Genomic DNA, 26,382 nt, shown 5'->3' on the forward strand with positions numbered 1-26,382 from the left:
ACCCGGAATGGTCTTTTTTCATTGGGTGACGGGAAAAAGGGACCCGCCTCCCTCCGCCATTTATTGGAGGCGGCATCGGGGCACTCCTAAAATGGCGCCCCCCGGCGGCGCGGCAGGGGCTGCCGCTGCGGGTGGGGCCGCTCTGTGTCCCGTCCCGGAGCCCCGCGGATGCCTCAACCCACCCGCACCTCAGTAGTATTTTTCCTCGTGCCCATGGCCGGCCGAGGCCTTCTCGCAGCGCACGTGTTCCTGCTGGCGGGGTGGGGCTGGGCCCGGTGTCGGCTGAGCTCCGGGAGGGCAGTGAACGGCTGCAGCGCCGCTCAGTGCTGCCCAACGCTCCCAGGCGGTGGATGCCGGCCGGATCCGTGGCCGCTTTGTTTCATCGCCTTCGCGGTTCGGGTGGTTCGCACAAGCTGCTTAAGCTGAGAGCTGACACCAGTGGTTGCAGAGCAGTCCGCAGCTTTGAGATAAGCCGATGTGAATCGGGATTATCTCAGCTAGCCCACATTTTCAAGCAGTGCACATCGGGCCAACCAAACCGTCACCTCTGTCACCACGTTGTTCCATATGTCTTTTCTACTGCATTCCTAACGAGTTCTGCATGGTTTGGGGTAATGGAGCAGCTGCAGGGCACAGCGCCTCCCAGAGGAGGTGGTTCTGCAGCTTGGGTCCCTTCAGTGCTGTTTTTGTGGGTTGGTCAAAGCTCCCAGAGATAAACGCTGAGTTTAATCAGCCTTCAAACACAGACTTCTTTCCTTTGTCTCCCGATTTTGGCCAATAGGATATGTTTTCTCTGAGTGATTGTTCAGGCTGGAAAAGAGTATGCTTAGGGGGACCTCACTGCTCCCTGCAGCTCTGATGTGGTCGTGGTGAGGTGTGGTTGGCCTCTTCTCCCAGCTGACAGCAATGGGACAGAGAGGGGATGGCCTCAAGTGTGCTGGGGGGGGGGTGTTCAGGCTGGTTGTTGGGAAGAGCTTCTAAAAAGAGTGATAAAGCTCTGGAATGGGGGCTGCCGAGGTGGTGGAGTCACTGTCCTTGGAGGTGCTCAAGAAGAAGTAGGTGTGGTGCTGAGGGACGTGGTTAGTGGGCGTGGTGGGGATGGGCTGACCGTTGCATTGGATCATCTTGGTGGTCTTTTCCAATCTCGGTGATTCTATGGTAGGCATACCTTAAAAAGTGCACGCATAAAGAAGCCTTCGGTCTTTGTTAACAGGCTTTTCTATTCTTTTGAGAAATGTTGTAAATCACGAAGCTCTTCTGACTTCTTGACAACAGTAAGAGTTTAGGATGTGGATGGTGAAGTCCTTCTGCATGTGGTGTCCCAACGGGCTTCGCCAGTAATTATTTTTATCACAGATGTGAGAAGGGAACACGGGGCCGTGTTTTCAGTGACCAGAGTGGCGAATGGCTGACTGGGAGCCTGCTGGGCACGGCAGCTGCTTGGCCTGCAGAGCAAACTAAGGAGCAGTGCTTCCAAAGCCAAAAGTTAAACCCAAATGCAGTTTTCATCCTTGTCCGGGTCAAACTTTGTGGTATAAATTTTGCCAGCTGTTAATTTACGTTTTTAATTTTCACATTCAGGTGTTATTAGATTCATTTTCGCATGAGTACAGAAGCAGCAGCAGCACTTGGTCGGGTGAGAAACTTCCCTCTGGTCTCGGCCGGGCATCTTTCATAGCTCCTGCACTTCCACTGCCGGTCACGAGATGGGGTCAGCACACCCCGGATCGACGATTGTTGCTCTGAAACGCGCAGCAGTGACAGCTATCTCCTATCTCAGCGCTTATTTTGCCCAGGCTCTGAGATGGTTCTTCTTGGCACACAGACAACAGTTACACCCATAATTGGAAAGGCACATTGGCTTAGAAAAGAGAATGATTCCACCATCAGTGTGGAATCATTCACCAACTGCTGAAGTGACGGTTTTGTCTTCAGAAAGTGAGTTGTTCTATTACTTTCTGATAACCTTTACTCTTAGTTCTTCTGAAACTGATTGGGGAACATTGAAAGGATGTGACTTGAGATGTCCTATTCCAGGAAGAGTCTTTGATTTTGTGAAACAGCCCCAAATAGTTCTGCTCACCTTACTCTGTTTTCAAGGCCAAATGGCAAATGGAGAGTTTTCAATGCTAGCATTTGCTTTAGTGCTGCAGTATGGATGAAGCTGTGTTTTCAGAATGGCTGTATGTCCGTGGGCCTTGGCAGCACCTCCTGGCAAGCAGTGCACAGAGACTCCCTCATATTAATGCTTTCGAAGTGTTGTTTAAATTAAATGTTGTGCTTTCATGGGTCTCGATGTGAAGCCTTTTCTTCTCCTTGAGTTTTTTGTCCTCCTGTAGAAGTCGTACAGAATGTACATGCTGTTCTGGGAGGGTTTCCATTTGATGGGAAAGCTGCTCACGCTCTTCAGCTTCATTTGAGGCTTCTTGCACTTCTTCCAGTTCGGTAGAGAAGTCATTGTGTAACTTTGAGAGCATTTCAGCTGTTCAGTGCAGAATGCCCATCAGCAAACTAACTCCAACCACGTCAATCATTACCAGAATATCTGCAACAACAGCTGCTAGTTTTTCAAACAGCTTTTTCCTTTCCTGTGTGAAAGAAATTGATATAAAATTACGTGATCAGTCATCACCATCTCTTTCAGTAGCATTCAGAATTGTTCCATGCCAAATGAAATATAAATAATTGTGCCTGCCAACACTGCCCCGAGCTGTTGGAGCTCAAGGAGTGTTTGGAGAACGCCTTCAGATGTAGGGTTTGGTTTTTAGTGGTTCTGTGTGGAGCCAGGAGCTGGGCACGATGATCCTCATGGTCCCTGCCAACTCAGGGTGTTCTATGTTTGACCCCAAGAACTATTCAAACTCAAAGTACCTATGGATGAAGATCAAAGGGTACTGAGGTGCTGCCTTTTCCACCGGCTCTGAAGTCCCTCCTTACAAGCATGCTTACCTCGTAAAGACATTGGTCACAGGGTATTCTACAGGGATATTTGTACTTTGAACACTTTACTACAAGTGTTTGGGATAGATGTATTGCTTGTCCTTTGTGGAAAACAGCAGTTGGAATTTGGAAGTGTGCACTGAGTAATATATCTTAATGTGTTTCTGGGTGGTGAGCCGGGGCAGCGCAACTGATGCACCTTGGGGCACAGCAGCATCTCCCTAAAGGCCTCCGTGCTGGTCTGTGACTGCATCAGGCAGCCCCTCTCTGCTGGCAGCCTGGCGTTCTTGAACCAGCTCAGATCTCTGTAGTAACAGCTCCATGGCAGCAGCAGCTTCCTCTGACAGCTTAATTGGGTCTTCTGCATCTCTGATCTCACCAGGCCCCTGTGCAAATCGCTGTGTTACACCAGAACGTCCCCTTTTGTTGGAACACCTTGGGCTTGATTTGGGTACTTCCTTGGGTGTTTAACACTCAGATATTGAAGCTGCCCAGCATCTGTAGCTCTGATTAGAAGAGCTTTACATCTCAATGCAAGACAAGTTCCTTGAGGTGGTAAATTATTTTATTACCTGCTTTTTTTTTCCCTTTAGAATAGTCTTTTGCTTTTGTTCAGTCATTTGAATTCACATTATCATTGCTGAAAGCTTCTCCAGAAAGTCAGCCCACACCTTGCTAGCACTGTTTCTTATGTTATCACTAACTGCTTTGAAGTGTTTTTTTAGGGAACAGGATCACTCACCACATTGAAAGCAGGGAATGGCATCTGTCTGAGGAACATTCCAGTAACAAGGTTCTGGGGATCTACTGCCAGGTACTGAAATATATGAAACATTTCTGTGTTCAGTGCAGCCAGAAGGCCTCAGCCCCGCAGTTAAGGAGAGCTACTTTTCCTCAGTCTTTCTGATTTAAGACCTTTCCCAGAGAAAGAGAAAGGAATAAGTGGTGAGGCACTACTCCAGCCATTGAAGGCAAAATGCCTGCTTGAGTGTTCAGTCTGATTGCAGACCAGTCAGGATTGTCTGGTCACTATGTAGAAGATAATCTGTAATCCCCATTTCCCAACAGCAGCCTGTTGCTGCTCTCACCTGGAGTCCTTCTCCTCTTGCCATGATCTGTGTCCTGCAGCTCACATCAGGCGGTGCAGACTGGCGCCAGGTGCTCTGAGGTGTGCTCTGGAACAGGTAGGATGTGCAGGTGTAAAAATAGGCCTGTGAGGGGAAGTATCAATGGGAGTGCGTGGAACCCTTGTGTGGGAAGTGCAGTGTTATTACAGCGCTCAGTGATAGCGCCAACACTGAATGCTTGCCTTTTTTTTTTTCTGCTTTAAGTTATTGTGGAGGATATTTGCTTTAAATTTTCTGTGCTCTGAATTAGTATCTTGGCATAGAGTAAGTTCGTTTTCTGTTGGTAGAGCCCTTTCCTTGGTGTCAAGTGGGGCTGCAATGCAACCAGGATTCAAGGAAGAGTTCTGTCTGCTTAGGCCGTGGGGACAGGACCCGGGCTCCGTCCTCACCGTGGCTGTGATTTGCTGTGGTGGTTGAGCAGGCACTGCGTGCTAACTGGCCTCAGCTTATCCTTCTTTAGAGTAAACGTGGTATCGTGCCAAAAAGCAAGGCTACGCTTATCAAAACATGCCTTATCAAATATTTATTAATCTGCTACTCTGTCATATGTGGTAACTCCAAAACAAATCGACTGCACGGTCCTCTGTGGAAAACAGCTGTGCAAAGTAGGCAGGGAGTGCCACTGTCCCTCTTACACCACATCACTAAGAAAGGAATTCTTCATTTTAACCTCTGCTACTTACTTCTTTAGTGAGACTGCGCCATGCACTGTGTTCCTCAGAGAGCTGCTGTCTGTCACTGCCCATTGCTTTGCTTCTGCTCTGCATTCTGCTGCAGGAGGGTGAGAAGCTGGAACAGCAGTACATCTAAATGTATTCTTTCTTGATGGGCTTTTATTGATCTTCCAGCAACCCGAAAGCAAAAGAATGAAGCAAATATTGCACCCTGAAGACACCAGTGGTCAGAGAATTAAGATCACTTTCCCTTCTCAAAATGCTTTATAAAGTAGCAAGATGTGTGTGTGAATTATTTACACTTCAAAATGCATAGAATCCTACAGGAGAAGTCTTCATTAGCAGCTGCGCACGATTGACATGCTGACAGATCCAGGCCTAGAATAAGTAGATTTTGATCCAAGAGCCACAGGAAAATCTCAGCTCATTGTTTCTGTGCGGGTGGAGAGGGAAGGACTGAAGCATTTGACTCAGAGCAGTGCTCTGTTCTCAGGAGACAACTGGAGCCAAGGAAGAGAAGTGGCAAGAGGTATTTGTTTCCTAGTTAAAGGTTCTTTTTCATCCATGAGTCAAAATGAAGGGAAGATCCTACTGTTTTTCACAGGACACTACTGGTTGTTTTGACCAAGATGTAGCATAAATTTCACAAATAGTTTTCTACTTATAAATATTTCCATCTTATTAAAAAAAAAAAAAAAAGTTACATCTCTGTGTGGAAACCCGTGGGTAAAACCAACTGACTGAGTTTGCTGGGGGATAGGGAGTGAGAAGAGCACAGAGAGCATAATTTGTATGTTTTTCTATTCAGGACTCCTCTGGCGACATTTTGGTAGTCACCGTAACTTGGACAAGCCAGGAGAGAGCTGGCTGGGGGACCTGAAGCAGGAGAAGATCAAGGAGAAGAGTCCTGATGTTATGGAGGTAGGCAGTGCTGCACCAGTGCAGGGGTTTCTGCAGTATGGCATCTGCTGGGCTTTGTAGATTCTGCACTTCTGACAAGACTCAGTAAGGCTCAGAGACCATTTTATGCAGTCTCTTGCAGTAGCTATTGCAGAGGGGTACTTCATAGCTGCTGCTGATACTGAGGTAATCTCCTGGTCAGGAAATGGGGTCCTCCTGTCCCATCCTGCCACTAGCTCATGGCTGTTTTGCTGCAGTGTGTTCAGGTAATGGATTGTCAGCGTGCCCAGGCAGTGCTCCTGGTAAGCATGAAGAGAAATCTGCCCACGCGTAGCCCACAGCTGCAAGGCTGTCACACAAATCTGAGTCAGGTTAAGTGCACAAGGAAATGATGTGGAAAATAAATACATTGCTCAGGTAAGAAATGAGCTTGTGGGCTTGATTATTCATTTAGATGGGCTATTCTTGGTTTCTTTTCCCCATGATGGATTCAATCAGGTGCGGTTTATTTTGGCGGTAATTACAGACACATTTGTCATTGAAACAAAAAAAACCTGATAAATAAAAAAGCACCCACTTCTACAGTATCCATCTGCATGGACAGCCTGTGGGTAGTTTTTCAAGTGCAAACGCCTGCCATTAACTTGCAACAGATTATTCTAGCTAGGTTTAATGACATGCAGTCGTTGTTAATTACCCCAATTCAAACAATTCCAAACTGGTCTCTGTGTATCATACCAGGAATTGGCGTTGCCTATTTGGAAGTGCTCAGCTTTCATAAGCAGAAGTAATTCCTTGGGAAACTGTGACACCTGCACATGTATCTTAGTATTCCAAAATCCCACTGCTAAATTGTGCTGGCTAAAGCTAAGCTGCACACCGTGTCCCACTCCTACAAAGTGGCTTTCATGCATGTGATTTCATGTGTAGTGTTTTACCTTCAAGCGTGCTAACTTCAGGATTATGGTTATACCAAAGAATGTGTTTGGCTCTGAATTTGACATATACATACTTCAACCTTTGGCTGATTACAATTTGTATATATATATATATTAAAGTGGTCTCCTTTTACCTCCAAATATTAGTCATTTGCAGTGCCAAACAAAAATATTTTTAATAATGACAAGTTCTTGTCTAGCTACATATATATCAAACTGGGTGTTTGATACATATGATCTATATATATGATCTACCTATATATATATAATATATTTGACATATATTATCAACCTGATAATCCATCCTGAATCCTAAGGCTGTAAACAAAGGCTGCAGTTATGATATCCCAGTTGTCTTCTCTCTTATTGATGAAAAGAGCTCTATAAAGTGCACTGGAGATCATTAAGATCTTCACTGGTTATTTTTGAGTGTTATTTTATGACACTCATTTATGTAAGTTTTTGCTGAACATAAGTATGACCAAAATTGTATTCTTATTAAAGTCTGATAATTAAATATTTTTTTCACTTAAAATCTATGAAAGCTTAATAAAAAAAATAATAATTTATTCAAAGCATTTAAGAAGACAAAACTCATTTGCCACTAAGGAAAAGATTAGAAGCTTTTTTTGACAAAAGTTTCTAAATGAAGACCTTTGTAACTTAAAGCATTTAATGTATTTCTCTACTGCAGTGCCTTTGAGGAATGCACTGGTAACAGTTATTTCATCTGCTGTTAACAGCAGACCTCAAGATCCATTAACTATTTCTCTTACTTAAATTTTCTAAAAGAAGAGTTATTTCAGTCAGTATTTATTGTCCTCAAAGAAAAATCAAGTAACATTAATGTAAACAAACTGAATACATAAACATTAACTCAGTCCATTCAAACCTTCCGTACCATGGCACTGAACTTATGGCAACTGTGTAACTTGTCCAAAGCATAGCTTGCCAATTGCAGAGGTTTCTAAATAATAAATACATCTGAAAACAAGTGAACATTTCATAAAATAAAACAGTACTAGAAATCAAAAAGCTGCAGTACAGTTGAACAGGAGCTGTTCCTTAGAACCATGTAGACAGAACAGTTCACAATAAAACTCCCTCTAAAAAAATAAAATGTTTTGTTAATAATGGCTGCCACCTAACATTAGGTAAGTCATGCAAAATAGCACAAAATACAGTAGCTGGAAAATGCAAAATAATTTGGTAGAGCCATCCAATCCTTCAGCATCACTGTGCAGAAATCAAGAGGGATTCTCTGTTCCTTCCTTCAGCTTTTTTCTTTTTTCTTCCAGTGTTTGCTTAAACACTTTTTTCAGAGTATTGTAAACGTGTGGTCCATCTTCGGAATCAAAGCTTGTCTGATAAAGGGAAGAAATTAAAATTCAGTTGTTAAAGAGATGTCGTATGGCAAAATGCAGACATGAGCAACATTTAAAAGGAATAAATTGGTTTTCAGGTCTTTTAAAAAACAACAACAACACAAGCATGGAGTACTTTCGTTATGGAGTACTTAATGGTAAATAGTTTGGGGTTTTTTTGCCTGAACATTAAAAGGAATGAAGAAATGTTATGATTATTTTAACAGCTGGCATGTCTGTAGATTTACAAGAGATTAGGAAGCAAAATAATGAACTTGCTTTTTAAATACTTCCACCTGCTGAACTGCAATGTAATTTTAGAAAGCAATTTAATCTGATGGGAAGAGTCCAAGTAACACAGCCCATTGAAGCCTTTGGTAAGCTACTCCCACAGCCTTTTTATTCCCATCGCTTAAAAATCATCTTTTCCCTAATATGAAGAAGTCCATGAATTGGAATTGATCCAGAGACAGAAAAAGGAGACAAAAGGACTATGGCTCCAGTGACAGAATGGGGTTTTGTTAAGAATATTCCCTATCGTTTATGTAGGATGGTAACCACAAACTCTGAATGGAGACAGCACGAGTACACCAAGCGTGAAGGGACTACTGTCACTTTTACTGCTCTGCTGACTCATGATTTAAACAAACAAATACAATGCCTTGGACAAACAGTTACTTGCCTTAGTGAAAGCTTTAATAGCACGAACAAGTAAGGCCTCCTCCACATCAGCTGGTAGTGTTTGCAAGTTCACCACACAGTGTAAAATACAAAGAATAGTCTGACACTGTTCCTGGTGGATAAAAGGAACAGCAGCTCATTAGAAGAAATCTTTTCATGAAAAACATTTAACTTTCGATTTTTGTTTACTGCTGTTTAAATATCAGACTGTGCCTCCCTGTATTGAAAGCTTCAGGTGTAGGAGGTGAGGAGGGAATTTTCACAAGCCTAAAGAGCTTCTATATAATTGTTACAGTCACAATGGAAGAAAATCTTCTCTTGTGTGCCTCAAACTGCTCTGGAAATTTCTGGGTGATCAGGCATGTCCCCATTTTGATTTTTAAAAGAGATTGAAGGTGCCTTTTGAATGTTTAAATTCCATGTTTAAAGGTCACAAATGAATAGTTTAACAAAATATGCTCAAGCAATGCATTGACATATAAAACGTCTACCTTTCTCAGTAAGTTAAGTGCATCTTGTGATTCTATGGAATTTTTTGCCAACATGTCAATATCATCTTTGGATATAATAGGCTCTTTCAGTTGCTCTATCCAGGACCACATCAAGCTACAGAGGATGAAAGGATCTCTCTCGGTAGAGATTTTATCCCAAGCTCCATCTCGAGAATTCAGTTCTTTCTTAAAAAAAAAAAAAAAGAGAGAGAGGAAAGAGAGGAAAGGAAAAAGAAACTACAAATGCATCATCTATCTACTTTTGCTAATATTCCCTTCAATTGCAACAGTGCCTGGCTGCTTACAATCCAACATGAAAAGAAGACTTAATGGTTACAAAAAAAAGAGCTTTTTTTCTTCCAAGACATCGATGTTAATCAGCAGTAATACGTATGATTCTTTAAAACAGAAGGATGACGTCAGTAGTGCAGCTCAGAATCTCCCTGTTATCTCTCAGAGTATATAACACAGCACTGGATTCCTACTTCTGCTGGGAGGATTTGGTTTTGAGAATAAGCAGTTAAGTTTCTACTGAATTACAGGCAGAATCCTCTGATTATTCTGAATCCTCTGATTAGTTCAGAGAAAGCACTGATTAAAAATGCTATCTTTAAAAATGCTATACTTTATGCTATCAAGAGCTAAGTTAAACCACAGACAACAGCATCAATTTTCATTAGTTAGTGAAATGGATGAACACAACCAGAAAAAATGTTCTAACCTCCTGTTAGGTACTGAAATTCGTAGGTTCATTTCACATACTATTGAAAGAATTGACTCCTAACTAACAAATACAATTAGTTTCTTAACCAGAGCATAAATCTGTGTCCCAGTGTGCCATTTCAAAGCACACGGTGACATTTTTGCCATTCTAAGAATTAACCACGGTGAAATATTCAGAATACATAATACTGAGTGAAATTAAAAATTACCTGCCACATTTCTACCTTCTGCTTCACTTCATCTTCTTCCAGAAATTCATTTATATTTGCAAGTGCTTTTGCTGCCAAAACTCTTCGAGCTTCCAAACTTAATTCCGACTGCAGAACAATGTGCGGAATTGCCTCTGAAGGATCTTTGCTACCTTGGCTTTCACATCCAATGGAAAAGTTCACTTTAGAAGAAGAAGAAGAATCAGAATCCTCAGAGACGTAGACTCTTCTGCTGTACGTACGAGTCTCACGTTCCTTCCTATGGCCAACCTCATTGGTAAAATTATGCCTTGGCGTTCCAGGCTCCCTGGTATAGTGGAGAGATGCTAGACCTGAAGAAAAAGTTCTGCTGCGTTGTACTTCTTTGGTAGAGTTCCTTCTCTGATAAAGTGAAGATCCATCTTTTTGTCCATCCAAATTAAACTTAGTTTGACTCCAAATCGTACACGTATTACGTACTAGTGCTTCTTTGTTTAAATCCAGCTGTGGCTTTTGTTCATCTGTGGCAGAACTCTCCTCACTGCTGTTCTGCTTAAGTTTGTTGCACAGTAATATCTGAGCAGGTACCGTCCATGCCGTTTCTCCTTGCTCTAAGAGAAACTCAGTTCTCCTTAAGTCTGAGTCACTGTAGCTTAGACGCCTCCTCACATGAGACAGAGGCTGAAGGCATTCGACATTCCTCCTTTTCCAAAGAGGATCACATTCATGTGCCAGGGAGAATAGAGAATCCTGTGTGTCACAAGTGGCCGAGTGGGTGTGCGAGGAGTCTGACATGTCACTGTCCTGCCTGGCAAGGTCTCCATCTAGCTGTGTCGACACCAGCTGGGAGACGGTCTTTTCAATTTCAGCTGAGAGATCTGCTATGTCTAAGAGTTCTGCCTCTACCACTTGTCTGTTTTCAGCCAAGTCTAGCAACAGCTTGCACACTATGTGAATGAGTTTTGGCACGTGTTTGAGGTGCCTGCTCTCGTAACCGTGGAGCAGGTGTCTCTGGCGGGTCAGGTACTGGGACAGCGTCACCCTGTGCGCCTTGGGCTCACAGCAAGCAAATACATTTCTGAGAGGAATCAAAAACTGAGTGAATTCTCTGATGCACAGTAACTGCCCTCTAGTCTGAATAGAATTAGGCCTTTTTGCTCTGACAAAAAGAATGGCTTGATCAGCAGTCATTCTTGTTGCAAAAACTAAGTAGCAAGCTACTAGAACACCTGGAACACAGAAACATAAGCATTAGTTCAAGAATTTCCAAACTAATACAATTATTCAGAAGAACTGTGGGATGAAAATGAATATAGGTGAAGATACAAGTTTTGTGCCCACTACTGTATGATACTGTGGGGTTAATTGCTTTTGTTGGACCCCAAGACAGTAAATCCATTCTCACTGCGCTTTGAGTGAGAGCAGTGGAGGCTTGTACAGGAAGGACTTAGGCAGATGGGTCTTGAAAAAGCAAGGAGTAAATGACATTTTAGGTGATTTTTTTTTCCCACCAAAAGGAAGCTGTCCCATTGAATGCAGCAGGAAACTACTGCACTGAGATAAAAAAATTCTGACTTTGCTGGTTGCTGTTTTTACATACCAAAACTGATCTCTCCCAACTACTGACAGATCATTTTCACAGATTTAATATTTTAATTACTTTATAGACGTACATCTTGCAGTGAATTTAAATTGTTAATAATTTAGGAACAGAGAGTGTTTTGCATCTTCAGAAAGGCAGTTCTGTTATCGTGCAGCAGAACACACATACCTGTCCGTCCAAGTCCCGCGTGACAGTGAACAGCCACTCTGCCTTCCTGCAGCGCAAAAGCCATGACTTTTACCATGTCAAGTATAGTAGTAAGAGATGCCACTCCATAGTCCTTCCACCCAAAATTATAAAAATAAACTAAAATAAAAAGAGAAAGGGTTATTTGCTTTAATGAAAGTGAAGTTTTCAGTACTATACGTGGAGGAGAGATGACTAATAATAAATGATAGTAAGAAAATTGTAGAAAGATTCTTGGGGGAATCTGACTACATACTGTTTACAAGTGATTATTTTCCTATTTCAGAGTACTCTTGCTATTGCAGTTTGATAAATGGATGAAGCTAGCACCGAACTGTCAAACTCAAGTTCAGCTGGAATGCAAAAAATTTAACAAAACGGAATGATTCATACAAAAATTACTGAGCTATCTAGAAGTAAAGCATCACTTTTCCCATTTAGAAATTAAAGTACTACTTCAGTCAAAAGCTTTTTCTTATACAGATGTACTTTTATGCATGTCATCGCATGAAAACACAAAAAAATACTGTCATTACAAATGTCTTCTAATGAAACGTACCAGAATTTGAAACACCATTCACATACTAGATATTTGGGAACTGAGAAGGAAAGATTAACCAGCTGTTGTCCCTTCTTTCTTCTAAGCACTAGGTATAGATTCGTGGATAATGTGTCATTCCCCACGGATTATAATTGCCAAGCTTTATCACAGAATCACAAAACGGCCTGGGTTGAAAAGGACCTCAGTGATCATCCAATTTCAACCCCTCTGTCACAGGCAGGTTCACCAACCACTAGACCTGGCTGCTCAGAGCCACATCCAGCCTGGCCTCGATGCTTACACCCTAACTTGTGCAACATTTCTTACATAGCTATTTAAGACATGCGAATTCAAGTAAAAATATCTGGAACTGAAATGAATAATGAATGAGGCCCAGCAGCAGGAGTGCACATACTGCCAGCCTCCATGAATGCCTCAGGAAGGTAGGTGAAGCCACTTTCTTGCTCCAGCGGATTCCCGCAGCTCGCGTGCTCCCCAGGACGCTGCAGGTTAATTATGGTTTTTATGCCACATCTGAGGAAGGAAAAGATGAAATACATGTTTATTCCTAGAGGAGAATAAGGACCTTTACCAACAATCCAAATATAGGTTGAAAGAGAAAGCAGACTGGGAATTCTATTAGTAATACATACAATAAATGATGGGTAAATTTCCTTACTTTTCAAACTGTTCAATGATGTTGTACTTTTCAATTAATTCTGTCGAGGGTCGAGCCATAGCCAGTATGTTATCTGTTATCCTGAGGAAATAAAAAAATAATAATATTTACTATTTTTACATTAATAAGGAGAGTAATTATGTTAATAATTTTCTGGGAATTAATTTGTCAAGATAAGGCTGCTGTGTTCTTTCCATTACGACAGACAGGCTGATGATGCACTAGAAATTCTTCTTCCAAAAACTCTTATACAGTGTTAGTGGTGAACCCTGTTAAGTGGATACAGATATTGCACATCGTTTGAATGCCAGTCCAATTAATATAGTAAAACATTCCTTTGAATAGAAATCTGAGCTGCTCCCTGTTTGGCCCTTTCAGGCTTTTATGCTTCTGAGCAGCATTCACTGTTAGAAGATCAGTAAGAATATAAAGGTGTGCTTCATATCAGTATTACCGTATATGAATATGCTTTCTTTAAACATATTTCATCTCTAATAAATGTTTTTCCTTCACTTGAAATTCTATTATGAGCACATTTTAAGTCCTTTGCATTTTTAATCTCAGTGAGAACTGTCTGTAGTGCAGGATATTTTTATTAGAATTCATGTCAGTTTACTTTAACTTCTCTTTTAGTATATATAAAGGCTCCAGTTACATTTAGTGACAATAAATGCTGCATACTACCAAGAAGAGTAGAGCCCTTTAATAGCTTGCTCCTGGTCACTCCATCGAGCCGGATTCTCATACTTGCACGCACGACCACCGCACGCCATCGAGCACTGCATGTGCCCAGGGATGACGTGGCGAAGGCGCTCCCCCACTTTCGTGTACTTTGCTGTCGGCCGCCTTGAACTTCCTATAACAAAGGCAAAAACCCCTTTGTTAAGAGCCCCACAAATTCATCTCCACCCTACAAGTATTTTCTTCAACCTTAAGTGATAAAGTTACAAAGAGCATAAATATACAGTATACGTTTACAACTCATTTTTCAAAGCAGACTCTAAGGATTCTGAGGGAAAAAAACATTTGCTGGCATTACTGAAGTTGGTGTTTGTCACAGCAAATGTGTTCTGTTCCTGATGAAGCTATCGGCGTGCAGTACCCTGTGCAGGGGAACAACTGACAGTCACCTGAAATCAGAAAGAGCCACAGACGCGTGCCAGGTGTATGAAGGTGTGCTCCTATTTTATGTTACAGTGAAAAGCATGCAATAATCCTCATATAAAGAATCAATGAACAAAATAGAAAATGCAGGGAAAAAAATAGTATTTTATGCATGTATATATAAAATACGGTCAACACAACAGAAGTGTATGAATTCATTAACAGAATCAACAACAACAACAGAACTGCCGACAGTCTTAATGAGAACTACTTTACTTTTTTTCTCAGGAAAAGTTGCATCCAGCTCCTCAGGGCTCAGCGACGATATTGCCACCATCACCCGGTGCGTCGATGATGAGAGAACCTCTACAACTGAGCTCCGGCGCCTCTGGATGATGCGAAGAAGGGGATCGGAGGAAGAATGCCTCCGACCCTGGAAAAAGTTGCTAAAAATACTCACTGCTGAGCGCCGCCGGGGTGAGCCCTGCATGATGACCAGCACCAGTGACAGCCCAGCGCGGCTGCCGAGCAGGCACGGATCTGAAAGGCAAGTTGCTCAGCGCTGAAGTTGCAGCGAGATGCGCATCGCTCCGTCTGCTGGAGCAGCTAGTCAGCATGGGCTGAGCTGTCTCCATAGTGACAAACAATGAGGGCTCTGCTGCCAGCCAGCCCCGTGGCAGTGACATTCTATATGAATTGCTTCTGTTTGGGACAAAATGTTCCGCTGCTGATGAAAATAGTTGCGTTTCAAGTAGATAATTGTGAAAATGGACCGGGAACAACCAAAACATTTTTCCACAAACAATATGAGTATTTTAGTTAGTTGTAAATAACATACATTCAGAACTCACTCAGGCACAAAACAGTATATTCAAGAGAACAATCAAAATGTATTTGGAGGCTCTGCTTCCTGAGAAATCTGTAAGTACATTATACACCCCCACCTCCTGGTTTTACATTCCACAACCACCTCTCTCCCTCCGCTGAGCTGCTGCAAAATGCATCATTAGCTCTGTAATAATTGGGATTAGTGTGCTCCTACTGAAATGGCTCAGTACACCATGAATTGTAGCCTGTTCACTCTGGACCATTCATATCTTCTAACAAACACAATTTGTTACTCAAAACAAAAGGCTTATTTTTTTTCAGGGCACAGCTCTTTTATTAACCAGAGCTGTTAGCCCTACAGAGTGAGATAAAGCAGATTATGGGGAGGAGAAGATGCATCAGTTGAGTGCTTTAGGCTTTTGAAGGTAGATATTAGGTGGCAAATTGCCTCCCACTTTGCTGCCAGTGTGCTAAGATAGAGAATGAGCTGGCCAGAAAGATTACTGCGTTCTCAAAAGCACAACATTCTCAAGCAACTTATGTGGAGAATGGATCACAGAAATGTGGTGGTTTTTTTTTTTTTTTTTTTTTTTTTAAGTTATCCAATTGTCTGAGTGTTAAAGGAGAGAGAGCAGGGAGATGAGGAAAACTCACCATAGTTTTGGTCAATTAACAAAATCCCACTGCCTTTTGCTAAGGATGCATACTTCATTCAGTCTGATTTTTCCTTTTGTGTTATGGAAACAGTAATCCTTAAAGAGGAGTAGTGTATGAGAAAGCTCTTTTTTGATACAAAATCACAAGGCAAAAATCTGCTGTTTCTTCCAGGTACTGAACAGGGACTTAGTGACTGAATTTTGAACACTGCAGCCCCACTCTTAAGACACGGTAAGGACTTCTGTAGAAACCAGGCACCTGGAAACATCTGTGGTGATGTTGTATGTGAAAAGGAGAACGTTAAAGCTGTTAGCTGTTGTCTCAAAGATCTGACTATCCTAACGAAGCCAATATAAGAAGACGGGGAAATACTTAAATATGCTTTTATTTTGGATGTTAGGTTGAAGAGAAGGGAAGGAGATGAAAAATGCTCTTCAAGTGCTGCCTATGTCCAGCAAACAAACAAACAAAAACTCCTTTTGAGTTAATTACATTGCTTTCTCATATTTAATTCTTAACTCTTTTTCTTCCCAGAGTTTTTTCTTCTGTATATATCAAGTGATAGTGGAGCCAGAGATCAGCAAGCAAAAATGCTGCACACCATTATTTTTCCACTGAATCTAGCATGATTTACAAGTACTCACCCAGAAACTTTCAATATTTTCTTGGAGAGGGTTTTTTTGTTGAAGGTTTGTTTGTGCCTTCAGAGAGTTAGGCAGCTTCTGAACATGGAAATGATGCCATTCCTTTAAGTAAGAGACTTAGCAACTTGAAAGTCACTGAAAAGTTCAGCATCATAACACATCATGGCAATGAGAAGTCACACAGTTTGTTTTTATTATAGCCATTTTGTGCTTATAATTTGGGAATAACGTCCGTTTTTCCCCTATGGAAAATTGCTTCTTTTTCTGAATTTATGTAAGCTGTTTATATGAATGGCATAAGTGAGAAAATCGTTACCTGAACTCATATTTGCAAGATACACACTGCTCTCTAGCAACGAAGAGTATGGTAGTTCATTTTGCAGCAAAACTCCTGCAGCCATTGCAGTACCTGTGGAAACAGTAATATGTTTGCTGTCAATCCACAAGCTCGAAAATGCAAAATAAAGCTGAATTAAAGCTCAGTACCTATCACCCAGTTACAGAGTCATGCAAGGGTTAAGATCTGGGCATTCAGGCACAGACCGTTACATTCTTTTTGGTGTGCAATCTTAAAATTCGCCAGTTCCGCCATCTGTCCTACCAATTAGAAGTCATTTGTGTATTTCCAGCTCCAGCGTCTGGCTGATGATGTACCTTACAGCTGTGTTTTATATGCCCAGGAGCCACTCACCTAGAAGCCTTTAAAGCCATCTCGATGTTCTCAAATTCTTCAAAGTAAACATACAACTATAAATCCTGAACTGGAACCTTCCAAGGGGCAGTTCCAGCAAAGCCAATGATATAAGAATGGCAACACTATTTCTGGACCATACCATTCATAATTTTAGTTGATACTTCCAAACTATGTGTAAGGTACATGCCTTCTCTGCTCTCTACCCTCCACTCTGTTTTAGTAAACTGGCAAGTTTGAAATCACATGTATGAAGATTCTCCTTCAATAAGAAAACAGAACACAAGACTGCCTAAGCAAAAAGCATGTTTTCTTATAATACAAAGCAAGCTGAAGAGACTGTATCTGAAAAACAGATAATACAAGGAAAGCTGTCAGTGTGAACTTATAAGTCAGTCACTGTGATGTTTAAGTAAAACAACTTCATGGATCCTGAGTGCACATCCTTACTTCTCTTATCTCAATAGTAAAATAGTTGCAAATATAGTACTAAAAAAAGCATGTCCGTACTGTAACTATTGAAACTCTTTTAAAGAAACGTTCTGTCCCAAATTCTGCAGAAACAATACTAAGATTCAGTGTCACAGTGTTCTCAGAGACAGGTTTACTGCAGTAATAATAGTGAGGATTATTACGCGGTAAACAGTCCAGTACTGTGTTGAGGGATTAACTGCTTGTCATTCATTGTGCATCACTTTAGCTATAATTCTGAGTAATTGCTTTAGGTAAATAATTGAATCAATTCACATGAAATTTCATTTATAGATATTATATTATCTAACACATACTTGAATTGAAACTATTCTTTCTATAAACAGTGTTCATGGACTTTATTCCACATCAGTGTCACCTGGTACAGTCCCATCCCTTACAGATGCTTATGGTGGGAACAGCATACACATACACACGAGTAACCCCTTAATACTTACTGCATGAGTGGCCTCAAAGAGATGAGAATTGCATTTGTCTGTCAAAGCCAAGGGGTCTTTTGAAAGTTCAGTGATGCTAAGCAATACATTCCTTATGTAAATATGTATATTATGAAGAATGTTCATTAAGATGAGTCTTAATGTAGAATAAAGACAAACATTTTCTACTCAGCAGCTTGACCATCTGACTGCACTTTACAAGTCAATCCCATAATAAACAGGCAGGAATACATGCACATACTTGCATTCTGAGAAGCTCTAGTATCTCTGTAGTTTTTTTTCCAGTGGCTTTTGAAATCAGTAAGGGATGGCTTTCACAGTCAGAGGAAACTGCAGCTCAAGAAATCACTATTTTATCCCCAGAAGTTCCTTCTAGGGTTAATACAGTTGAACTGCCAAAAAAAGAGTGTTTCTATTTCTCAGAAACTTCTCTCAAAAGATCTTGATAGCTTCTCCAGGCAGCATACAAGCAATTGAACGAGTCAGGTCTCATCACACGGGCAGCAGGAGCACCAGCAGTCACAGTCACACAGCTCTGAGACCAAAGGGAAAAAGCTGTGTTTTGAGATAAGAAGCACTGATTTGGTGTTGGGGTTACTGCAGAGGTGCATTACGTTCCTGCACTGACAAAAGGAGTGTTGAGAGCTAGAATAGTGTTTGGGTTAAAGGAACAACTCCTGTTTTTCCAGTGTACTGCATATTCTTAGTTTTAAACAGGTCCTCTTCAGCATTTTGTTCATCACTTAACACCTGATGGACACTAGAGAAAATCAGGCCTCAGATGTTATTCCAGGTCATGTTCCTTATGAGCTCTCCGAGGGAGCTGAGTCACGTGCCTCCTGGCAGTCATGACACCACCTTAATCAGATCCGCTCTGTGCCATGCTTTTCTATTGCCATGACAGCAAAGAGGCTGCTCTTTTAATCCTGGTATCACAACTTAAGAAATGGAACAGTGTCTTAGGTGATTGATGTTCCATCTCTTTATCACGGGAAGCAATGTCATTAAGCTTGCATAAACAACACAGGTAATGAAACGGGAGTAAAAATAACATCTGTGGTGCTGGCTGACTGAAACAAATGGCAGAACCACAGTGCCCAGGGAAACAGGGGTCTGTTGGAGCCAGACACCAAGCACTAAGGGGATATGCCAGCAGGCCCCTCCGAGGGGTGCATTCTGTACTTGCTTTGGTGTTTCTCTGTGTATCTTGGAGGGCTTTTCCTCACTTCTGTGCAAACCAGTTCCTAGCAGAAAGGATGTCTCAGATTTTGTTGCCTGTTGCTAGCACTGCCGATTCACTTATTACATTTGGTAACAGATGACAGCTGTCACATCCAACTTGCTGTGTCATATAATCAGAGGTGGATTTCTGTCAGGGGAAATAGCACAGGCACACTGTGCTTCCTTAGGTGAGATCAGTCTGTGCTCCCACTTTGTTTCTAAGGAGTGATGCAATCTCTGGAATAAAAGAACCCTTTGTGAAGGTACAGGTTAAGCAGCAAAAAGCCATGCAGCAAGAAGGACAAGTGAGAGATGGGGGCCTGCAACTGACTGGTGGGCAGCTGCCCAGGAAGGAGGAAAGAAAGATCGCAGCAATTACTCCACAGCCCAAAACTGGCTGAGGTGTCACTCTGCCCTGCACAAAGGATGAGTATTGCCTATGATTGCAGGATCTGAAAATCAGTGTTTTCCAGTTGCTGGGCTGAATTTTTGCTTCAGAATGGACTAAGAGAAGGGAATAATGTCCAATGTTTTAGCAGCCAGAAAACAAGCCCCAAAGTGCTAAGATTCCCACTATACCTTAGCAATTAATATGGTTGTTTAACAGATGCAGTTACTGTGTTCAGAACACGCTTTCAAACAGGAGAGTTTGTGTTCCAAACTGGAATGATTCCAGTGGTGGCAATGCAGCTGCCAGCACAGAGTAATCCTCCCCGCATTTCTGTGGAGCTGCTTACTAATAGTGAGGACCCATTTCTCCAGATTTGTATGGATTTGGTAACCTAGAATATGACAGCAGATCACACATTGAAAAGATTGGTTTCATGTATTAGCATGAAAAGTCTTGGGTAATCTTTCCATTGTAAATACACTGTATTCCTACAAGAGAAGCAAATGCTGATGCTTATTCCTGTCATGTAAAATGTGGAGATCACTTGTAGTATTTTCTTGCTTTTAAAGGGAGTTGTTCTCCCCACTGTAGCATTCACAGACAAGGAACAAGCCAATGGGAAACCTGCTAAAGGAACACAGTCAATGCAGCTGCAGGTTAGCATAGGTTAGCACCTAAGCCCTCAGGTAACATTTGCTCCATGGCCTGGTTCTGCAAGTACTTATCTTCTTGAATGGCTTTGCTCCTGGGAGCAGTCCCCCAGAAGTCAAGAGGATATCTGTCTAAATATGAGATTATATGGGATAAAGTTTCATTGCCCAAACGCAAAGTTCTGAAAACTGCACTAATTAAGATGTTTAGAAATTAAAGACCACGCAGCTAACAAGGCGAAGCTAAAATATGTTCACGTAACGACTGCTTATAATTAATGACAAGGTTAAGAGCTTGATTGTTATGAATGGTGAAACAAATTAAAAGTACTACCTAGGAGCTACACGAGCAATTGGAAAAGGCAAATAAACACACTGCTGCAGGACAAAGGGAAGACGAGGTATTGATTTGAATCCATCTTCATACAGTTGAGAGGTATGTGATTTACACAGCAGAGCAGTATTGCAGCTGTTGTAGAACTGCTGTGATTTCACACAGCCAGAACTGATTTGTTACTTCCATAAGTGGGTGTTTTTTTAACCTTTGGGAAAAAATATTCAGCATTTGTTTTAATTTAAGGTGAATGTCACTTAATCATTATGCATTATATTTACAAAGGACTGCTTTCACATACAGAAGAGACAAAAGAATTTAATTCATTAGAAAGTTATGTAGGTGCTGGTCTGGTGATTCACTATTTGCTATTAATAGCTTTTTTGACATGAATAGCAACCGAAATTGGGCAGGTCTACCAACTGACTGGCTTCATCTCATTGAGTCACGTAGGCTTTCAGTGCTAACGCAATAGTTAACAGAAGTTATCTTAACCTGCCTTGCACGAGCTGGCAACCAGTAATTACTATTGAGGAGTACAAAGGAGATGGGGTGAAAATGAATAAAGGAACTGCTCTACAAAGAACATGGGTGACTCTGATATTCTTGATCATGAATATCATGTTTACTATGACAGCTTTTTGTATGTAAGACTACATACAAAAGAATGAAATACCTTCAGTGCTGCTGAGTGCTACTGAAGGAATTCAGAAGCAGAAAAGATTTAAAACAGAACTCTACAGGGTAAAAGGGTTACACCTCCAATAGTCAAAAACGTAGTACATTTAAGTGAGTCTTAAAACAGAAGCGCAGGAATTTCAGTCTAACATCTTACCTGTGACCCTGCAAAAAGAGCGAGTGAATGCTGATCCCTTCATTGCTGCAGTACCACCCCCAGAAATGTGCTGTAGGGAAATCCCATTTACAGAAGAGATGCTGAATTATGTTGCTGCAGTGTTTCCTGTAGTTAATTGGATTCACGGTGGTAATCTGGGAGGAGCCAACAACTATCTTTTCCTAATTTAAGACTACATGAGGAATGCCCTGTGGGCTATGCAGATAATCATCTCATGAACTGCTTTCTGTATCTGCCTAAATCTCAGAGGGATTGAGGCAAAGAGGCCACGCCAAGCTCTTCGAAGAACAGAACCCTCCCCACCGCCCTGCTCCATCTCTTCCATTCACCTCCTTTTGCTGTCAGCCACCAGAAGTGTGGGTCTGCCTGCACCAGCCAAGTGAGCACAGCTACGAAGATCACTCTGGGAACGCACCCACATCAACTGCAGTTCAACTGATACATTAATTTAAAACACCATGAAAAGAAAATCAGATTCATGTCTCATTGTTCCTATCTGTGGTTATACCCTGAACAATGAACAATTTCTTCCATTTTTCAACCAGTATAGCAAAGACTATCATTAAAGCATATATACTCAGTGCAAATTCACTGCATTAACATCCCAAAAACATAACAAAAATAAGTTATTCTGAATGCAAAGGATGTGATCTGCTAAAAAAAACAAAGACTTGATTTAACTAATACAAGCCAGACTAAAGTAATAAAACAAGCTGAATAAAATAAGATTTGATGTTCTATTTCACCAAATCAACTACAGTGCTGTCTGACAAGAAAACAGATTTCAGCTATTTCCATAGCTTCCCCACGTCTTATTAAAAAGAAATAAAAAAACAAAACACAAACAAGCTAGCATTAATTAAGTGCTTACTCACTGCTCATCATTAATACCTCCCAATTACTCAGAGAAAAAAAAGGTACATGTGCAAGCTTCTGTGGATGGAGATGTGTTTTTTATTTAAGCAAGCTACAGGAGACAACTGGAGGCTGATGCCAACATGTGTGTTAATTCCAAATGTGTTGTCTCAGATAAACACCTTCCTTGCTGTCAGGAGGGAGATGGAGCACACAGAACAGGACAAAATCATTACAGTGATTTTCAGAAATAATGACGTAGTGAGCTGTCACTGTTCTTGTTGTATGCTACTAGTGAAGGAAAGAAGAACAATGCAACTACCTGAAAAAAGGAAGTAAGTAGTCCTTAACATCTTCTTTTTTTTGTACTGATGTTGCAGGGACAAAAAAGAAATCATGGGCATGAACTCAACTGCAGGTGATCATTTTAGTAAATAGCTGACGTCATACATATACACACATATCAGGCCATCAGTGCAAAAAAGTCTTAACTGAAAACAGGGCTTAAAGAGTCTGAGATCTGGTGGACCCTGGGCAGTAACCAAAGCACAGCGCTGCCTCAGAGGCAGAACGCAGCGCTGAGCTCCTACAAATGAAATGCCTTTGGTAGGAATCTGCACTAAAATCTGGTAAAGCATTCGGTAGGAGGAAATGAGCAGATTTGTTAGTGGATGAAAGAACAGAAAGACGCTTCGGATAATTAAGAAACATTAACTAAATGGAATTCTTAATAGAAGTGTAGCCTTTTTTGGGAAGTTCTTAATGTTTACACTGATTGTACAACAGCAGCGTTCACCTATTTGACTCTGGAGGAGGGTTTGTTCTTGGATGGTTTTAACACCTGGTACAGCAGCCTGCTGATCTGCTGCATTTGTAGGTATTAGTGATTTGCTGCCTCTCGTTCCTGCACTTGTACTCTCCCAGAGGTCTGAAAAGCTGAGCTAGTTCCAGGAATGGGAGCCAAACATGTTTGTTCCAACAGGCTCTGTCAGCGCGTTTGTTGTCAAGACTTTGTGCTGGGGATGACTTTTTGGGGGAGTCAGCCATTAGGCTGAAATAATCTGCCATTTTCAAAGGAAAAGTGCTCAGAGTAGGTGGGAAGCTGGTGACTAAACTAACAATCTTTCTCTCTAGGTTTGGCATTTTCCTCTTTAAACAAAATAAGAATCGCATGTCCTCTGGAAAATTCTATTGAACTGTGATAGCCATGGAAAGACATTAACAGGCTTTTCAGGTAAGTAGAGCAGGGTCACTGGGCTTTGGGCAGCTCACTCCTCCAGCATCACACGGGCTGCCTCCCAGCAGCTCTGCAGTGTGCTTAGCAGAGGCAGCTGTCCCATGTCCTTAGGTAGAACTGCATCGGATTAGGCAGCTCTGCAGTGAAGATATTGTCTCACAGTGAACCGAATGCAACTGAAATGTGTGACCACTATTCAGACTGTGGTGTTCTCATTGCCACGTAAGCACCAAATTATCCTAAAACCTTCAAGTTTACTAAAGCTTAGCTTTCTTTAAGGCTGATTTGGATTTAGCACAGTGTATTTAGATTCCTAGCTGGCTTGGAACATCTCCAGCTTCATCTTTTGCTTTTTGCTCTTCTTACAGTTTGAGTAATAAAAATCAATTAATATTGCTTCATTTTCAGCTTGCATTAAAACACTGCAGGGAAAGCATTCCTTTTTGTGTGTGTGTGTGTGTGTGTTATTCAAAAACAGTATGAAATTTTATTAAAGACGTTTTACAGGCTTTGCTTTTAAGGTGTTTTTTTCCTGACCCTTAAGCATAATGCAGCATCACACTGCAAATTGATCATAAAAGCACCTCGACTACACCAGCAGTGTTACTCTTGTGAGACACACACACATGTAAATGCTTAATGAGATCCCAGAGCAACAGCCCACTGAGGAGCCCCGGCCTCATTCGTCATCTGTACTTCCTACATTCATTCCTTTCCTCTTTCGTTCCACGGTTGGATAAAACTGACAACATGGAATGCAATGGAAATGCAGTGAAATGTTAGGAAAAGGCAGAACTGAAGACTTCAAGGGAGTTGAAAACTGACAAATTGCATCACGCATTACTCACAGATCATTCAATGCACTCACAATGCAACAGGTGACCACCAGCCTATGGAAACAGACTACAAGCTCTTGTTCAGCCACAGGCTTTGAAATTAAAGAAAAACTGCAACTTCAAAGAAATACAGGTTGAAAAGGGAGAGGAGAGCTGTCACTAGGCTACACCAACCCACTTCTGCTCTGCTTTGTGAGACAGCTCATTTTCTGACCATACAACACCATGGCAAAGCCCTCATCCAGCCATTGCCTGCTTTGGGTTAGTAGCACTGTCTCTGAAACACCAGGTATCGGGTTGCTGGAAAACAGCACAATTAGGACATCAATTCCTTCCTTCATACAACTCCTGGAGAGCTACCACAGGCTTTGCCAATTTGTGGTGACCTTCCCAAAAGCACTGCTTAATGTATGCATGACATCTAGGAAACACTGGCCCTGCAGCAGAACAGCTATGGAGGAAACACACAACAAAGCTCAGCTGTTCAAAACCACCATGTAAGGTGGGAAGGAGGAACCGTTGAGGAAATGAAGGAGACGGGAGGTAGGCAGTCCTTTTAAGAAAGCACCTGATCATGTGCTTTTCCCTAAGGAACAAAATAGTCGAGCTTTGCCACGTGGGAACCGGCCAGGGAGCAGGAGGGAGCAGGTGGGACACAGCCAGCCATGAGGGATGTGCTGGCTCTCCTCATGAAATTCAGGCCAGGAGGCGCTCCAGTGGAGAGAAACTGAAGTAGCAGGTACGATTTTACGTAATTTACAACAACAGTGAGCTATCCAAATCCAGGAGCAAAGTTGTTTGGAAGTTCTTATGACAAACAACCACAGCCAACAGGTCGGTATGTAATTCGGGCACTGCTGTTTTCATTCTCTGTGGTGTGAATGCGGTGTCGCCGAGCAGCAGCAGGCCGTGCCCGGCGCTGTGCCCGAGGCGGGGCAGCTGCACTGCAGTCTTCCCGCGCTGCTCCTCAGCTGTTCCGTCCCCTCACAAACCCCGCTCGGAGCTGGCCCTGTATTTCTGACGGAGACCTGAAGGGTCGGCCCGTGCTGCCACTCAAGCTCTCGCCTAATTAGAGAATTATGCCGCTAATTATAGCTCTGGAGCGCTGTTCTTACAGCACGGCCCTGAGGACCGCCTCCACCGCTCACTTCGCCTTTGTTTCCTCGCACATGTGGCTCTGTGTACGTTTTACACAAACCGCCCATGACAAGAACTGAGGGACGGTTGCTTCACGCAATACGTCACTGCAAACGCCGGCGTCAGTGCTGCGCGCATCCTTTCGGGCTCCATTACCCAACAGATACCCCGCCCCGCCCCGCGCTGCCCCAGCGGCCCGGGCTGCCCCGGGCACGGCCGCCTCCGGCCGGGGCGTGGCGTCACCCGCCGCCCACTGAGCGACCGCGCTGAGCACAGCACCGGGACGGCCGCGTGCAGGGCCGGGGGCGCCGCACCCACCTGCACCAACGCTCCGCCGCCGCTCCGCCGCCGCCCGGCGTGGGGAAGGCGGGGCCGGGCCGCGCGCATGCGCCGCTGGCGGGAGAGGGGGATATGGCGGTGCCGGGCCTTGGGAGGCCAGCGAGGAGAGGCTGAGATGTGGTGTAACTTCTCTTAGCTGCCTCCTGAGGCATCACCTGCCTGTGTGCGGGCTGAGAGCCGTCGAAAGCCGGCTGCTTCCTTCCCGTAGGCCGGGAACCGAGAGCCGTGCTGCTGGGCGTCCCGGGGCGGCTTCCCTAGCTCTGTCAGTAGCAAGGTTGGGCGAGAGGAGAAATTCCTTCGGACTTGAAGAAGTAAACGCACAATATATTGTAGTGGCGTATTTTTACACATATAGCTGTTGAATTGTTGTGTTATGTGGTTAGTTCTTGCTTGCAAAGCTGTAATAGCTTTTAGACGTTGTGAATAGTTACGGTTGTAGCATTATAGACTAGAAAGCATGTTGTAAGGCTATTCTGCTTTACAGCAAAAGAAACAGTAATGAAACCACGTGAGTAGGCTTACCAAGCATCAGAAGAAGCCTCCTTGTCTCCCCGTACCCCGCTATGTAGCATTAGAAGACAGGTTGCCAAACTTACCTCCACCAGAGGACAAGCAGATGTTCAGAAATAATGGCTGAG

The 26,382-nt window shown here is 42.6% G+C and overlaps 1 protein-coding gene and 1 long non-coding RNA gene across 10 annotated transcripts; one reads left to right on the forward strand and one right to left on the reverse strand.

Annotated features, from left to right (window-relative positions):
* Positions 1–94: 94 nt before the first annotated feature.
* LOC107054448 lies at positions 95–18,055 on the forward strand. The gene is made up of 3 exons (XR_006931348.1): positions 95–5,270; positions 5,550–5,662; positions 14,428–18,055. It is a non-coding gene; the product is annotated as an uncharacterized LOC107054448 (long non-coding RNA).
* On the reverse strand, positions 7,126–25,779 carry PTPDC1 (protein tyrosine phosphatase domain containing 1). 9 transcript variants are annotated; one of them, XM_046900114.1, is made up of 11 exons: positions 25,724–25,779; positions 16,585–16,677; positions 14,416–14,527; positions 13,720–13,891; positions 13,036–13,116; positions 12,772–12,890; positions 11,798–11,935; positions 10,048–11,255; positions 9,116–9,301; positions 8,626–8,736; positions 7,126–7,943 (listed from the first exon to the last, which is right to left on the reverse strand). In XM_046900114.1, the coding sequence occupies exons 3-11, from the start codon at positions 14,474–14,476 to the stop codon at positions 7,827–7,829; spliced, it is 2,193 nt and encodes a 730-aa protein (XP_046756070.1). In that variant the 5' UTR covers positions 14,477–14,527; positions 16,585–16,677; positions 25,724–25,779; the 3' UTR covers positions 7,126–7,826. The 9 variants fall into 9 exon arrangements, with proteins under 9 accessions (XP_046756070.1, XP_004944604.1, XP_004944597.2 ...); XM_004944547.5 differs by lacking the exon at positions 14,416–14,527; XM_004944540.5 differs by lacking the exon at positions 14,416–14,527 and having other exon boundaries at positions 14,600–16,677.
* Positions 25,780–26,382: the final 603 nt, after the last annotated feature.

The sequence above is a fragment of the Gallus gallus genome, chromosome 12 (genome assembly GCF_016699485.2).
Source record: "Gallus gallus isolate bGalGal1 chromosome 12, bGalGal1.mat.broiler.GRCg7b, whole genome shotgun sequence".
NCBI classification, from domain to species: Eukaryota; Metazoa; Chordata; class Aves; order Galliformes; family Phasianidae; genus Gallus; species Gallus gallus.